Source organism: Octodon degus, unplaced genomic scaffold (genome assembly GCF_000260255.1).
Source record: "Octodon degus isolate 3935 unplaced genomic scaffold, OctDeg1.0 scaffold00197, whole genome shotgun sequence".
Lineage (NCBI taxonomy): Eukaryota > Metazoa > Chordata > Mammalia > Rodentia > Octodontidae > Octodon > Octodon degus.
This window is the reverse complement of record NW_004524773.1, coordinates 4,139,603-4,156,730: the sequence shown is the minus strand read 5'-3', so window position 1 is coordinate 4,156,730 and position 17,128 is coordinate 4,139,603. Positions and strand designations below refer to the sequence as shown.

Sequence of the window (17,128 nt, the reverse complement as noted above, 5' to 3'; positions counted from 1 at the left end):
CTTGCCCACAGCCTGCCTTGTCCTCCTGCCACTAGGCACGTACACCCACTTCTCAGCCCACATGTGATTCTCCTCCTGAATTTGTCGTATGTTGTCTCAGACTGAAAGTGTGTATGTGCTTCTCTGGCCTCCAACCCTACCCATCCAGACTGGGACCCGGTTGGTGGCACAAACTGGTCTATTGTTTCTACAGCCCACATGATGACCTTCACACTCATCCATAGGTACTAGCTAAGTCCTTGTGTTTCTAAGTTCAAATTTTGCTGTTTTAACCCCCTACACCACGAATGAGTAGCCTCTCTCTGGACATTAGGGGCTCAGCAATTCTTTGAGGTCTAGAACTGTTCTGCACATGTTAAAGGCTCACCAGCAGCCACAGAACCTCTATTCATTAGGTGCCAGGGCCCCTTGAGAAAGCTCCACGCACATGCACCCTGTCCCATAAGAAAGCTAAAAGTATGTCCAGACTTGTCAAAGGAGGGTAGAGGGTTTAGACACTAGTCAAGAATCACTACTCTAGGGGTTGCGGAGATAGCCTGGCAGCATAACTGCCTGCCTGGCAAGTGCAAGGTCTTGAGTTCAATCCCAGGTACCACATGCCTCACCCATCCTGGAATTGGGCTTGTGGTTGGGAGGCTGAAATGGGGTGAAATGAGGAAGCTAGCTAGGTGTTGTACCACCCACCAGAAGTCAGCCCAGCCCTGACCCGAGACAGACATCTTTAGAGGCTAGACCACACTTGTCCTCGCTCGAGCCTAACCTGAATCCCTCCATTGGTCTGAGGGAACCCTAGAGTCTGGTGGGGCAGAGCAGCTGCTGGAGCATTAGCCAGGGATCCCAGGATAATGAGAGTGTGGGGTGAGCGCACCAAGGACAGGAGATGGGATGTCACCCGGGGTGCAGGCTGCTCACGCCTAAGAGGAAACAGATAGGGTGGAGAGAGGGATGCTCACTCTGATCTGACAGAGACAAGAACCTACTAGGCTCAGCCCCACACCCGCTCACTGGCACCTCAGCCTCAGTGACCCTGCCTCCCTCCCTGTGCCCTGATGTTTGCTTTCTCTTCCCCAACCAGCTTCCCTCCCTCGCCCCAGGACTGCTGCCCCCATCTGTGTGGTGAGTGTGGGCAGTGAATAACCTGGTACTCCAGGACAAAAGTGGACAGGAATTATCCATGCCAACATTAGCTGAGCTCTGAGATCCAGGAAACAATAGCCATAAAGGATCATGGGCAGAGCAGGAGGCAGGGAATAGGAAGCAGGAGTGCACTGAGTGCCCTGTGCGCTGAGCACAGGGCAGCCCCGTGATCAGGACCTGAGAGGACACAAGGGACAGGGGGCCTCTTTATTCTTTTCCCAGGAATCACTAAACTCTGACTTGAACATTTGCTATTGAATGCACACAAAGATGTGCTGCTTCGTGATTCCCTACAGAAGCTTCATGCCCAAGGGACAGTCCCACAAGCCTGACTCTCTAGGCACTATTCATCCTGGCCACACCTCTTTTCTCAGAAGACCAGAGCTTAGGACACCTTCAACTCTGTGGAGACAAAGAGGCTGACAGTGTAGCTGAGCAGGGTGCAGATCCACACTCAGGGCCTGAGCAAGGTCCTGCCTGACACTGCCCACAGCCTCTCACCCCATGCACCCTCACTTGCCCTGACTAGGCCTCCCTAGAGCAATCCTCCCCTCCACACTCAGTTGTCCAGGGCAGATGGTCAGGGTCCCCAAGTGACAGGACACAGTCCCCTCTCAGCCTGCCCTGCAGGGCTCCCAGCTGCAGGCTCCTCCCTGCACCTGAACTTCTGCTCTCAGCCCTTCCCTGAGGCCCTGGAGAGGCTGACAAAGGTGACATCCACTCACATCAGTGCCACATTCCCACAGACAGGTCCATGGCTAAAGCTCAGAGTTCATTCTGCCATTATCTGAGTGCCATGCATCCTCATATGAGGAGCAAAACCTCCCACAGTTTCCAGCTGTGATTTTGCTCCTTATCCTGTTTGTACATAGATCAAACAGGCTCCTCCTGCATGCTTTTCCTGCCGCTGCTGTCACTAATTCCACACATGCCGGGGTACAGAACAACACACACCAAGGTGTCAGTGTGGTTGCGCCCTCTCTGGAGGCTCTGGGGACTGGCCATTTCCTTTGCCAGCCTCCAGCAGCTACCGACCTTCCTGGGAAGCCAACAGTATGGCCTCTGGAAGCCCCTTTCTGCTCAGCTCCATCCTCATACCTCCCTTCTCTTCTGATTCTCCTGCCTTTTTCTCTCTCTGATATGAGAAGGACTTCGAGGTTTTCTCCTCTTTCACAAAAAACTACACATAGGCACCCAGATTCGGATGACCAGACTATGGGGTCTGCAGTGGCACCACAGCATCCTCGAGCTCCCGAGATGGAGGAGGTGGGGCAGGAGCTCGCCATGCCCCAGCACCTGCACTCTTTCTCCCTGGTGATGATGCTCGACTGCTAGGAGTAAAAAACTGGGAGCTCACCGCTCCGTAGCCCCTCCACAGTTCATGGAGATCAGCACCGCGGACAGCGCCTCAGCGCCATTGGTTCTGGGGCACTGAGGCAGGGACCACTGAAAGGATGGCACCATGGCAAAAGGTACCCATTTCCATTCTACTCAAGAAAATACCGTACTGATTCACTACAGGATGGCCCAAGGCTTCTCCAGATTACTGTGGAGATTACTGTGCAGCTTCTCTTCATGTGTCTGTTATTAGGGGTTTTAGCCCCTGTCCTGCAAATCCCTGCACAGCGGCTCGCTGTACCCGGAGTCTGGCTTTGGGAGGCTGACAGCCTGCTCCAGTGTTACCTTGAGTGTTTCTCGCCCTGAGGTTCAGGGACTGGGCTTTGTCTCAGTGGTGGGAGGCTTACAAACCATATTTAAGGCCCTGGTTTTGATCCCCAGAACCCTGGCATTCCCCTCATCTCCCCCATCAAGTTCTTGAGGTTCAGGTCACTGCCTCACCAGTAATTCATCACCCACAGCCATGCTAAACAAACCAGTGGACAAATATAGCTATCACATGCCCCAAATCCAGTATCACACACTCATGATCCAACCATCACCCCAAACCTCCACCTATAAGCTCCTGAAGTTTTGGGGATCTCTAGATGGAAGTCACAACATGTGTCCCATGTCTTGGCTCATCCTCCCCTAGTCACACCGGTACATCACAGTCCTCTCATTCTCTTGAGCATGTCTCACTGAGAGGTGTTCACCTCTAGGTGTGAACTCAGGGCTGTGCTATGTTGAAGTCCCTCAAGGAACTTCCCAAGAGCCAAAGTAAGTGGCAGAGGAAGACTTCAGCATCTTCAGTCCCTGTTCAAGTGGGGTCTGCATGTTGGTGATACAAAGATAAAAAAAGAAGAGGGGGAGCATGTGACTCCAAACAGCTCTATCATCTGCAGACATTAGAACTACTAATGAGCTCTCAGATGTCTCTAGTCATTGTCCTAAACTTAGGGTCCCCTTGCATTCTTTGGGTTTTTGTGCCAACCAAACACAATCAGGCTCAGCTGCATGAGCTCCGGTGAACTCAGGTTAGGGCATGACCTGGTTATGCCCTAACACAGGCTGGCTGACTGCACTATGGGGTGGAAGCAGGCCAACAGGGTGAGGGCCTGTTCCATTCTCATCCCTTACAGTGTCATCTGTTCTGCAACATAACTTGAATACCTCCGAAGAGGAGAGCAGTGTGACCCCTCACCTAGGGAGATCACAATTGTGACTGGTGGGAAAAGGGAGCCCCAAACCATCCCTTTCCATGCAGAGCTGCAGAGCTAGAGGAACCCCACGATAAACAGAGCCCCAGAGGTTCATGCCTGTGAGGGGAGAGGTGTCTCTGACCCAGAGGCCTGCTTCTCTGCTGAAAGAACCCATGCATGGCATCTGTACAGATCCACTGCCTTCCCTTAAACAGTGAGGCCCGGCACCCAGGTTGCAGAGGTGAGAAAAGCCCCCCTGGAGGAAAGCAGAGGCTGAAAACCCCTTGTGACAGCAAGCTTCTGGTCCAGCTGCTCCAAGATCATGTAAAAAAAGGGGACAGGAAGGAGCCCTGCCACCTGAGCAGGCTGGCTCTTGTGAGACTTCACTGACACGGGCTCTCCCCTCTCCTCCTCATACCTGCTCAGCCCAGCCCAAGAGTCATGTACACAGGTCCAGATCCCCAGTTCTGCAGCCCCTTCTTGGCCTGGCTTCAGCACGCACACATGAGCTTGGTGACATTCCAGAAGCAGATCAGAGAAGGACTTGGCTGAGAGATGTGGATTGAAGTCAGAATGTGTCCTGTCATAAAAATTAGATATAGGGCGGGGAGATAGCTCAGTGGCATAAGCACCTTCCTGACAAGCACAAGGTCATGAGTTCGATCCCTGGGACAAAAAAGAAAAGAAAAAAAAAGTAAATTTGATAAATGTTTAAGGATGACAGATGCATAAAACTCTTTCCCAATTCTGCCATGGACATTTTCATCACTGTCTGCCAGAGGGCACCCATCCCCACCTTGGCACATCTCAGGGGTCTACTGATCCTCTCAGCAGGACCCAGTGTCCAGCGGGGTTGGAATCTCCCCAGTGTAGGCTCACTCCACAGTCCTCCTCTTCCCCCAAGCTCCCTGGCTAGCCTCAGTCACCTCCATGTTGAAGGCCACTCCTCTACAGAGAGCTCCGGACCTCTATGGCATCTGGAGGAAGTAACTACCAACTACAACTGGGTCTTAGTCCAAAGGACTCTCTCATCCTGGACTCTGCAATTCCCAGGCCATCTTGGTGTCTACAGGCTGTGGATACCCCAGCACTGCCCCTTGTAAGCTTCACCCAGTTATAATTGCTTTCTCTTTCACTCTGCTCCTCAGAGTGTGGTCTGCCTACGGAAGGTCACACAGGGAGGGGACGAAGGGACAGAGGCAGGACATAGAGGGAAGGGGACAGAGAGGTGTTTTAGACAGACTTCACCTCCAGTCATGAGGCCCTAGGAAATGGTCCTGCTGGGGAAGAGGCTCAGCACAGAGGGAGGAGGCTACCAGAGCCAACTCTTTGAGTAGTCTTTTTTTTTTCTTTAAGATAATAAAAAAAGCTTAAAAAACATTTGAAATGATACAGAATTTCACTAAACAAAATGATAGAAATCCAACAATAGCTGTTATATTGCGTATCATTCTCTTCAAATCAGTTGTTCAGATTACCAGATATAAGCATGCAAAATTGATAATAGAAATAAAAAATAAAAAGGAGAGGGCTGGGGAGACAGCTCAGCATTCCAAGTGCCTACCTGGCAAATGCAAGGACCCACGCTTGATCCCCACTACCGCATGCTGTGCTGGCCCTGAACCCTGGGTGCACCGTGCCAGCCACAGAAACTGGGCATGGTGGTACATGTCTGTAATCCCAGGGCTGGGTAGGCTGAGACAGGAGGGTCACTACGACCTTTTGCAGAGGACCATGGATATTGTAGCACCTTCCTAATGACTCCTGCCTGTCTTCCCAGGCCTCTCCTTTTTATTGCAACAGCTTTACCTCCCAGATAAGCCTGTCTTCTTGCCTGCTGCACAGGACTCAGAGCAGGGGCTCTGTCAACCCCAGCAGAGCACAGAGCAGCAGCACCCCCTGGCCAGGGGTTAGCCCATCCCTGGCCAGAAGTTGTGTCCTCTTCAGGGGCAGTCACATCTTCTTCTTAAGATGATATTTTCTTTCATTGGTCAGAGGGATCCTGGAATGTGGCAGGTGATTTGTGAGGGGTCCCAAGCAACAAGGCAAGCTAGGACATGGACTGGGTGTCGCTTGGTGCAGGCTGCTGCTCAGGAGACTGCAGGGCTTACCTCTGGTGAAGAGGACAGAGTGGAAGCAGGTCCAGCCCCTTCTCACTTCTTTCACGGCCTCCAGGACCCTCCCTCCTGGTCCTCTGACCACAACTCTCTATCCTCTAACAGGATACTGTCCCCAGTACCTGGGCAGCTATTCCCATCTATGAGGTGAGTGTGGGTGATGAATGTTTTGCTCCTATAAAACCGAGATGCCCTGGAACCTGTCCATGACTGAAATCTAGCTAAGCCTTATGACTGATTTTGGAAAAAAGTGTGACCAAATGTTGATAAATAAGGGCCAGCCAGATAGCTGAACAGACTAAAGCACCTGCTTAGGCAAAGTGAAGGGACCAAGGTTCGAGTCCCAGCTCCACATGCCTTGTTGGTTCCACCCCCAGGACATACTGAGATGGCAACTGAGACTGAAGTGGTGGCACTGGCCTGTAATCACAGCACTTTGGAGGCTGAAAACAGGATAATCACTATGAGTTTGATCTGTGTAGTGAGACCCTATAGACTTTGTACTAAATACATAAAAAATATGGATGAATAGCTGGAGCGATGGAACAAGAAGACACCCAAACACAGGCAGGCCTGGACACAGAGCAGCTCAGGGTGGATCACCATGCCTACAGGCTGTGCTCTGCTCTGAGAAGGACCCAGAGTCAGAGGCTTTTCTGTATTCTTCACAGGAATTTCTAAACTCTGACATGAATTTTTACTGCAAAATCAACCCCAAAGCAGATGCTGCTTCATAACTTTCTACAAACTCCTTCTTCTGCCTGAAGGATGACCTTCCTGGGAGGCCAGACCCTGACACTCCAGACATTTGGGGTTGTTAAGTCCAGCTACTGGGGCTTCTCTTTGCTTATTCCACAATCACATTTCCTGTGTTTTCCAACTTTCCTACCTCTATCAGTTATAAAGAAAATGCCTTGTGGTTAACTTGGGACTTGCCTGGATAAAACCAAGGATGTCTGCAGGTGATGTCTAATGAAATCTGCAGAGATCTACACGCCACGGCTCATATTCACAGATTCTATGGAGGAGCACACGGGTGCCTGTGGAGGAACCTTACTCGGAGCCTCACTTTTATTAATGTTAGTTTGTCTGCTTTTCCACAAAAATGTAAAATATTAGCACCTGGATTCCATTGACCAGACTGTGGTTTTAGTTCCTGCGATGGCCTCCACACCCCTCTCCAGTTCTTGAGAGGAGGGAATGGGCCTGGGGTGCATTATCTGCAGCAGTGTCCCCTCCTCCAGGATGCTAACGCTCAGCTGTTGGAAATAAAAGTACTCAGCGCTCACTTACAACTCAGCAGACCTTCAACAGATATGTGGTCAGAACCTCGGACAGCTCCTCAGCACACTTGGCTCCCAAGTCCTCTGCAGCAAGAAGAGGAGACTGGGAGAAAGACCTGTGTTTATGTATGAAGGAAAGGTGCAATAGAAAATTTATAGAGTGATGATCCAAGTGGCTAAGTTATCTACTGTGATCCCTCTGAAAGTTTCTGTTGTTATGGTTGGTTTTTGGTACAACTGTTGCAAAATCTCTGTGTGGCTGATTGCTATACGTGGCAAAAGGCCTTGAGGAAGCCAACAGCCTTAAGACAAGGTTTATAGCCCTGGAGTTCAGGATGTGTAGTTTATCTCAGTGCCTGGGATCTTGCACATAGAAGTCTTTGGTGTGATTCCTAGCACACTCCCACTATACCACAAGGTACCCTACGGCACAAGTCCCTGTACCTAAACCACTGAAATTGCAGGAATCTCATTATTAGTTTCTAGTTTCATTCTAACCTTCAATGATCACAGCCAGCCTAGAGCACCCAACAAGCATGGCACACTGGTTCCTGAATCCAGCTAAGCCCCTGAAACCTGAGATGAGTTGAAGTCTTGGCTGCTCTCCAAGCCGAGCCTCTCTGCCCCATCCTCCTCATTCCCATCTCCTCCCAGTCACAGGAGCAGCTCCGCTCCTACACCCAGACACCTGCCATTCCAGGGACTCAGCTCTTGTGCACCCAGGTCTTCCTTACACCCTTGTACCACCTAATGCCCAGGGTGAGGGTTCCTGTGTGCTCCATGAGTCTCAGTTGCCTTTGATGGCTGTAGGTCCCCAGTCACATCCTCCAGATGAGCACTCACTGGTTTCTGTTCCCTGTGCTGGCAGCCACTGTGCCTGTGCTGGGTCACCCTCACCAGCTCCTCCAGACACAGCCTCCACCTGTAAATGTGGCATGGAGCTCTCTATGTGGGATCATTCCAGTTGTCACCACATGAACCCACTCAGTCCCTGTGACCATCCTGTGAACAGATGCTTGTGATCTAGCAGTGGGCATCTTGGGATCTGGGCTCCTACATACTCAGCTCCACACCATGCGAATGTTCAGTCAATGACAGTCATTCAGCATAATCCTTCACCCATCGTGCTCAACTAGAGGCTTCAGGTGAGCAACAAGAGTCTCCAATCCCCCAGGGCTGCACTTTTACCTCTTCAGACATCAGAGGACACTACAGTCTGCCTCAGACCAACAGCATTGTGTCTAGACCTCAGCCTCAAATACACACTGACCTTTGGAAGGAAGGTCATTGCAGGAACAGATGGCACAAGAAAACCAATAAGCCCCTCTCTTTCCATGTCCATGGCAGGGAGACACACAGAATATACTTATTTGTACCACCTAAAGCCCAATTCAACCTCCGTCTGGTATTCTGCAGTAGAGCAGAGCTAGGATGACATTGTTGTTGTTATTGTTGTTGTTGTAGCTGTTGTTTGTGTAAGCAGGCCCAAGCCCTGGTGTTTCTGCCTGGAACTCAAATAGACCCATCTCCTTGCCTCACCACCACCCTCTCAAGCCATCTGCTTTCCTGTCTTCCCTGATGTGGCAGCTACTTCACTCCCTGTCAGCCTACAAGGTTATCACAGGCTCTGAAGGCATCATCTATGATCAGGTCAGGAACCTGGGAACAAGCATGTGCAGAGGGACAAATGCAGGGGAGCTTCTGATGGCAGCGCAGTGACCCTGGTGTCTAGTCTGCACAGAGGTGCTGTGACCCAGAGAACTTAACACCAAGTTGGGGAAGGTAGTGATGGAAAAAGTAAAATTGTATGTGGGCAGAGCAGTGGAAACATGGACTCCTGCACTTTCTAAACAGAGATTTAACGTAAGAACCCAGTATTAAAAGCTTTTCTAGAAAAGAAGAAAATCACTTCTGAAAACCCATCAGATCACAGCAGAGTTCTCATACAAACCTTCAAGTCATGGAGACCTTGGAGTAAAGTATTTCAACCCCTAAAAAACCTCCAACCCAGAGTGATGCCCTCTGCCACATGATCTTTCAAAATTGATGAAGAAATAGGGTAGGTCTATGAAAAAGAACACCTCAGTAGATTCATGACCACAAACTCAGAACTCCCACATGTTCTGAAGGTCATTCTAGACTAAGAAAAAAAAATACTTATGAACTCCAAAAGAATGGATCCACTAGACAAGGTAAGCAATTCAACAGAGCAGGAGGAAAAGGGATCCAACAACAGGAAAATAACATGACAAGCATAATTCAGTGCCTATCAGTTATTATCATTAATGTTAATGGTATCAATTCACCAAGTAAAAGAAACAGACTGGCAGAATAGGTCAAGAAGCAACATCCAATGACACACTGAATAGAGAAACACATAGAACTCAAAAACAAATTCATAGTCTGAAACTCAAAGGATATAAAATAATACTTCATGCAACAGGGATCTGTAAGTTTGGGGATAGATTTTCAATTTTCAGACAATATGGATTTCAAGCCATATTGATTAAGAGACACAAAAAAGCTCACTATATCCTTATGAAGGGAAAAATCCAAAGGAAGAAATAGGAATAGAAAGTACATATGCAACAAACGCCAGTGCAAACTATATAAAACAAGTATTAATAGACATGAAAATCAAGTAAATGCTTGTACAGTTCTAATAGAGTACCTTAGTACCACACTGCCATGAATGGGTGAACCAGACACAAATTCCACAATGAAATGTTAGAACTTCACCAAACCTTTGAAGACATAGATTTAGTAGACGTCAACTGAGTACTCCACCCAACATCAGAATGCACATTGTTCTCAGCTGCACACAGGACCTTATTCCACATGCACCACATATAAGCTGATGAAACATGCTTATAAATGACAAGGAATTGAAATTATTCCAAGCATACTCTGAGACCATGGGACAATTAAATTGGAAATCCATGGTGAAAGAAACCACAAGAACTGCATAAATATATGCAAATTAAATAAGACCTCCCTGAACAACCAATGAGTGACAGAGAAAATGGAAGAAATTAGACGGTTTATACAAATACATTGCAGTGATGATACCACTTACTGGTGCACACGCTGACACACCGAAGGCAGTCCGAGGAGGGAAATTCAGAGCAGTGAATGCCCAGATCAGAAAACTAGAGCAAGCTCAGGTAGATGGTTTAATGTTGAAAATGAAACTTTTAGGAAAAGAAGAGCAGGCCAAGACCAAGGCTCCTGTGAGGAAGGGGATTAAAAAGAGCAGAGCAGAGCAGAAATTAATGCAGTAGAGATGAAGAAAAGAGAGCAAAGAGGTAATGATTTAAAGAGGTGTTTCTTTGAAAAATTAAGGAAAATCAACAAACTCTCAGCCATCCATATTAGATAAATGAAAGCCCCAAGTCCCCGCAATTACAAATGAATAAAGTCACAACAGACTTCCAGAAATCCAGGTCATCTATATCTGCTTTAAGAAACAGTATTCCAATAAAATGGAAAATGCAGAGGAAATGGACAGATTCCTAGATGCACATGAGTTACCAAAACAGAGTATTGAAGATATAAACAATCCTAAACAAACCAAAATCTATGAATAAAATCAAAGATGTGCCAGCCAGATAGTTTAGCAGATTACAGAGCCTGCCTAAGCAGGGATTGTGCTTCAATCTCCAGTGTGCCTTGCTGGCCCAACCCCGGGGCATGCTGAGATGGTGATTGAAATTGGGCATGGTGGCATGTGCCTGTAATCCCAGCACTTGGGAGGCTGAAAACAGGAGGACCACTACGAGTCTGATCTCCACAGTGAGACCCTGTAGACCCTGTAATGAATACATAAAAAAATCAAAGATGCAATTAAAAACCTAACTTTTCTCTTTGCTTTACTTTGCTTTTCTCTTCTTTTTCTTCCTCTTCCTTTTATGCACATGAGCACTAACTGCAACATCTAGGGACAGGAATAAAGATTTCAAGGGCCAGCGAGATAGTACAGTGGACTATGTCCTGCTTAGGCAAGCACGGGGACCAGGGTTTGATCTTCAACAACCCCTTCCTTGGGCACCCTGAGCCAGCCACTGATACTGGGTGTGGTAGCGCACTCCTGTAATCCCAGTGCTTGGGAGGCTGAAAACCCAGGGATCACTATGAATCCCAGCTGAGTATTGAGATCCTATACCAAATACATAAAAACAAACTAATAAAAAAACAAAAAATAAAGACTACAGGTGTGCAGGGAAAATGGAACTGCTCAGCCCTCCCCCATGACCTGTGGCTAGAGATGTGCAGGAGTTAAACAGCAATTGCACTGCAGGACTGTGCAGCTGGTGAAGGCCCCATGCGCTCACAGGAGGAGAAAGGCCCCCCCAGCACCTCACCATGTCCTAACAACTTAGGAATACAGCAGAGGCTGTGGCAGTGGCAGAGGCAGTGGACCTTGCAAACAACAGTGGGAGACGGGAACTCCCCGCTCAGGAGAGAACTAAGGACTGGGACAGAGAGGCTCGGATGTCACCCACAGGAGCAGAGAGTGCGACCACTGAGGGAGACCACTACAAAGTGTCTCTGAGCATGATTTAAAATTAACCAATTGGACTTTCATGTTTAATTGTGAGTTTCCCAAAGCCTAGGCCCTGTGTGGAGGTGGGGTGTGGACTCACAGTAAGTGAACCTCTATGAGTCACTGGTTCCCGTGTGAGGCCTGTACTGGCCTGTGAAGTTGGGATGCCTCAAAGGAGAAGATAAAGCCACAGTTGAGGATGTGCAACTACAACCCCAATTAACTAAAAGGAGACTGCAGCTGCAGACTTCTCCATGCGTTAAAGGCCTCCCTAGAAGTAACATAGTTCTCTCAAATTAACATAACATATTACTTTGGAAAATATTTCCAAGGTCCTGCTAAAATGCCTGCATTTTCTTAAGTATCTCCCTCTATTTGAAACCTAATAGATATGTGGTATCGAGAAGTTCCTGGTCTTAGTCCCAGAGTATCTGGAATTCTGATGTTAGGTTGTGAACCTCGTGGAGCCCTGATATCTTTCCATTTGTCTCATTCATTTAAGCCTTCACCGTCCACTCATTTGGGAGATCATGGGCCTGAGCACTCTGCAGGAACTAGGGGATAATATTTTTGAGATAGACAGCACCACCGCATCTGCACCCCCACCTGCAGCAAATGCCCTGAAGGACAGCGACTTGCCAGGGGAAGGGGAACACAGAAAGCTGAGCAAGGACCAGGAGGGGCCCGCTGTGCATGGGACTGGGAGCGTCCCCTGTCTCTCTCTGAAAGCAGCACAACAACTGAGTGAGATGCCAAGACAAACAGGATAAAAGTGGCAGTGTGCTACCAGAAATACACAAAGCAATGGCTCAACACACAGGCCCCAGAGCCCGCACCTGCAGGCCAGGAACAACCTTCACACCCAGCACAAAGTACCACGGGCTTAGCAGTGTTATTTGGTAGCTGTGGGCTCTCAGTGGGTGCTGGAGGAAATTTGGTTGTCTTTGGCTTCATTTTTCTGCTTTCTTTGCTGTTTTTTCTTTTTCTTCTTTGTCTTTTATCTATTTTTTTTGTCCTAATCTACTTGGCTTATTTCCCCTTTCCTCAATTTATCTTTCTAGAGTCAATCACATTTTCATATGAGTGAAAATTTTAATTTTTCTAGTTGATTTCTGTAATTCCTTGCTTACTCTTTCATTCATTCTCTCCTGCCCTTTTCTCTATTTTCCCAAAGTTTACATAGTTGTATTTTGTCCTCCAACCTCGCTGCCACTTTATGTCTCTTCAGTTATCTCTGTTTCATCTGCTCTTTTGTTTGGAAGTGGAGATAGAACTTAGCACCTTCTGCTTGTCAGGCAGGTGCTTACACCACTAAACTTGTCCCTGGCCCTCCACTCTTCTTAAATTTTTCTGCCATAGGTAAACCACTTTACCAAGGGGAAACACTTTATTTTCATACTCCCAATTTATAATGAGTTCTGCTATATAATTGTAGATTTTTCTACCATGGTTTAAGGTACAAAATTAGGTGTTATGGGGGCAGGGAGATAGCTCAGAAGCATAAGCACCTATCTGGCAAGCACAATGACCTGAGTTCAATCATTGGTCCTGCATGCTGTGTGGTCTCTGACCTCAATACCCAGGTATACTGTCTTGGCCCATATGCCCAGGTCCTGGATCCCCGAGTACACCATCTCAGTCCCAGATGCAAGTGCCCACTGTGCAGCCTTGGAACCGGGTGTGGTTACACATACCTGTAATCCCAGCACTCAGGAGATTGAGAGAAGAAGATCTCTGTGAGTTTTGAGACCTGACTGGGAGCTACAGAAGTGAGCACAATGCCAGCCTGAACTGCATGAGACCTTGTCTCAAAAAAAAAAAAATTAGGTGTTACCACCATTTATCAGCTACATAACTGTGTTCAATGTTACTGTCATTGCTAATTGTACTACTTTATCTAGGATGTCATATCTGGTTTTGCTCGACTTTCTGTAACAATACTGGGAAGCTCTGGGGTAATAATTTCAACAGAGAATGAACATCTCACTATTAATAAATTGAGAAGGTAGGATCTTGGGACAGACACAAAGTAAGAATGTACTACACATACAAGACATCCCTGAAAAACAGATATTTTCCAGAGAGGCCTTGATAATAGCGATAAAGATACTTACTACAAAAACTTACAAGAATCCACACAGAAAACAAAACAACATTTTTACATAGCAAATGACAAGATGCAAAAGCAAAATGCAACCCCAGACCTCCAGCCCACCCACAACTCCAGGAGACAACAAGATATAGAAAAAGAAGCATGTGACATCTCTGAGATGAGAGTAACTGAAGGAAAGAAGCAAATCTATAAGACCACAGAAGAAATCAGATAATAAATGATCTCTAAGGTTTAAAAAAAGGATTACCATAACAAAGCAGTTGCTAAAAAATGTAGAGTAGATGTAGATAAAAAGAGGAGCATAGGAATAGGATGAAAACTATGAATGGCCAATATAGGAAAGAAATAGAATGCATGAAATGGATTCGAATAGATATCCAGGAAGGGAAAAATTCCATGAAAAGCTGGTAAAACTACTTGAAAAAAACTGAAGATTGACCTTCAGACCCTGAAGAAAGAATTACATGTTTTTTGTTTGTTTGTTTGTTTTTTGTAGAACTAGAGATTGAACTCGGGCGCTTGCACTTGCCAGGGTAGCGTTTATTCCACTGAGCCATCTCCCCAGCCCAAGAATTGCAGTTTTTGAATACAAAAGGAAAAATCTCTTAAAAGTAACAAGAGATCAGGGGAAAAAAAAAAAGAATTAAACAGCTGCAAGGTGATAAAAAAAAAAAAAGACTGATTGATGTCCATAAAATGTATGAGTCAACACAAATTACATAAACACTATTTTCCAAAGTAATAGTAGAAAATATCCCAAGCGGGAAAATGAATCTGACACAGCTTAGTGAGGCATAGAGAACTCCACTTAGATCAAAATAAATCTACACAAAGGCATAAAATAATCAAGAACCTAGAAATTCAGACCGAGGACAGAATGTTAAGGCTCTTTGAGAAAAGAAACACCACAGATAAAGGAAAGCCCATAAGAACCATAGCACATGTCTCGGGGCCAGGGAGATGGCTCATTAGAATAAGCGTTTGCCTGGCAAGCACAAGGGTCTGAGTTCAATCCTCAGTTCTGCCAAAAAAAATAAATAAATAAAAATAAATCATAGTACATGTCTCAACAGAAATCCTTAAGTCAGGAAGAGCTTGGAGTGAAGTATTTCAAATTTGGAAGACAATATCTGCCAACCCAGACTGATATACCCTGCAAAACTATCTTTCAAAATTGAAGGAGAAATAAGACACGACCATGTCAAAGAACAACAAAAGAAATTTATGACCATTTAACCAACCTACAAAGTATACTGAGAGATTTTCTAAACATAGACAAAAATGACCACAATTCTTTTGTTTTTTTGGTGGAACCGGGGTTTGAATTCAGACCCTTGTGCTTGCTAGGGAAGCACTTATTCTACTGAGCCATCTCCCTGGCCTTTTTTTTTTTTTTTTTTTAAATGACCACAATTCTAAGAACAACAATACAAAGAAATTACCATGCAGGACAAGCAATTAAACAGAGGGAAAAATGGGGAACCAACAACAGGAAAACAATAAGATAAGGATAAACTTGTGCCTATCAGGTATATCCATCAATGTCTCAATTCACCAATCAAAAGAAACAGACTGGCAAAATGAGCCAGGAAACAAAATCCAACAATATGCTGTTTAAAAGAAATACATTTAACTCAAAAAGAAATTTGTAGACTGAGAGTCAAGAGATGGATAACATTTCTCAAGGAGACAAATCTAGAAAACATCAGGGGTAACTATTGTTGGCAGAATAGGAACGTCAAAGCAAGAATGATCAAAATAGATAAAGTGGGCGGGGGAGATAGCTCAGTAAATAAGCACCTGCCTGGCAAGTGCAGGATCCTAAGTTCAATCCTTGGTACAGCAAAAAATAAAATAAAATAAATAGAAATGAAATAAAGTACTAACAGAACTTTGTTCCAGGAACTGTGGATCAGTGCTGTGGAGGCCTATGAGCAAGTCCAAAAGGGGCCTCTGAAGCTGAAAAGTGTTGCAGAGCTCAGCATGACCAAGTGGAAAAAGGACAAGGTGAAGCTCCTGGAGGTGGTGGTGCCGGGCAAGAACGAGGAGGAGAAGTGGTGCTGCCTGAACAAGTGGACACTGGCACAGGCAGCTTTCGAGAGGATACAGGAAAAGCAGCAAATGGAGCAGATCCTGAAGAAAGCGTCCAAAACCCACGAGCAGCATGTGGAGGACTTTAACAGGCACCTGGGCACCCTCACGGAGCACTGTGACATTCCCAAAGTCAGCTGGACTAAGTAGGCCCGGCAGAGTCTTCAGGAAACTTCTCCCACTTGGCCCTGCATCTGCGGGCACTTTTGGGAACCATCTCATCATCCTGGAACCTGATTAAAATCACACACTGTGACTGTCAAAAAAAAAAAAAAACAGATAAAGAGATTACTACATACTTGTTAAGGAAGAACTCCAAGAAGAACAAGAAACAGCAATCATACATAGGTATGTACCAAATACGGGAGCACCTGACTATATAAAACAAGTATAAATCAACGAGAAAAATCAAATAAGCAATAACACAATTGGAGTGGGGGGCCCTAATACCCCTACTGGCACAAATAGATAGACCAACCAGATGAAAGACCAGCAAAGAAATAAATCAAAATGGTGTACTCATGGATTTAGTAGATGTTTAGAGTGTTCTGATGTTGTTGTTCAACAACATCAGAAAACACATTCTAATAGTTACACATGAGACTGGCAGAATGGGTAAAGAAACAAAATCCAACAATATACTGTATAAAAGAAACACATTTAACTCAAAAAGAAATTTGCAGACTCAAAGTCAAGAGATGAAAAACAATTCTCCACCAGAATACACATTCCTATAGTTACACTTGGGAGTGGCAGAATGGGTCAAGAAAAAAAATCCACGAATATGCTATATAAAAGAAGTACATTTAAACACATGGATCCTTCTTTAAAATAGATTTGGGGCTGGTGAGACAGTGGTCTAAAGCACCTACTTAGAACAAACTTAGCAACGCACAGGGACCACAGTTCAATCCCCCAGCACCACATGCCAGCCAGCCCCACCCCCTGGTGGGTTGAGGTGGCCACACACACACACACACACATAAATAATAAATAAAAAAATTAAAATAGATTTGTACAACATGCTTAAGAAAATGGCAAGGAATTGAAATTAACCCATGCATATTATCTGACCACAGTGCAATTAAATTGGAAATTGTGATGAAAGAAACCACAACAACTTCATAAACACATGAAAATTAAGTAATACCCTCCTGAACAACCAATAGGTCCTAGATGAAATTAAAGAAGAAATTAGAACAGTTTTTTTTCATAATTTTGTTGATAAACAAATAGCAATGAGACAGTTTCAAATCAAATCACTA

General features: G+C 45.9%; 2 protein-coding genes across 3 annotated transcripts in view; both read left to right on the top strand.

The window, feature by feature from the left end:
- Cxcl17 (C-X-C motif chemokine ligand 17) overlaps positions 1-17,128 on the top strand; it is a 199,528-nt gene that overhangs the window by 8,236 nt on the left and 174,164 nt on the right. The window lies entirely within an intron of this gene.
- Positions 8,695-16,013, top strand: LOC101574213 (protein FAM32A-like). Its single transcript, XM_012517612.1, has 2 exons — positions 8,695-8,766; positions 15,675-16,013. The coding sequence occupies exons 1-2, from the start codon at positions 8,695-8,697 to the stop codon at positions 16,011-16,013; spliced, it is 411 nt and encodes a 136-aa protein (XP_012373066.1).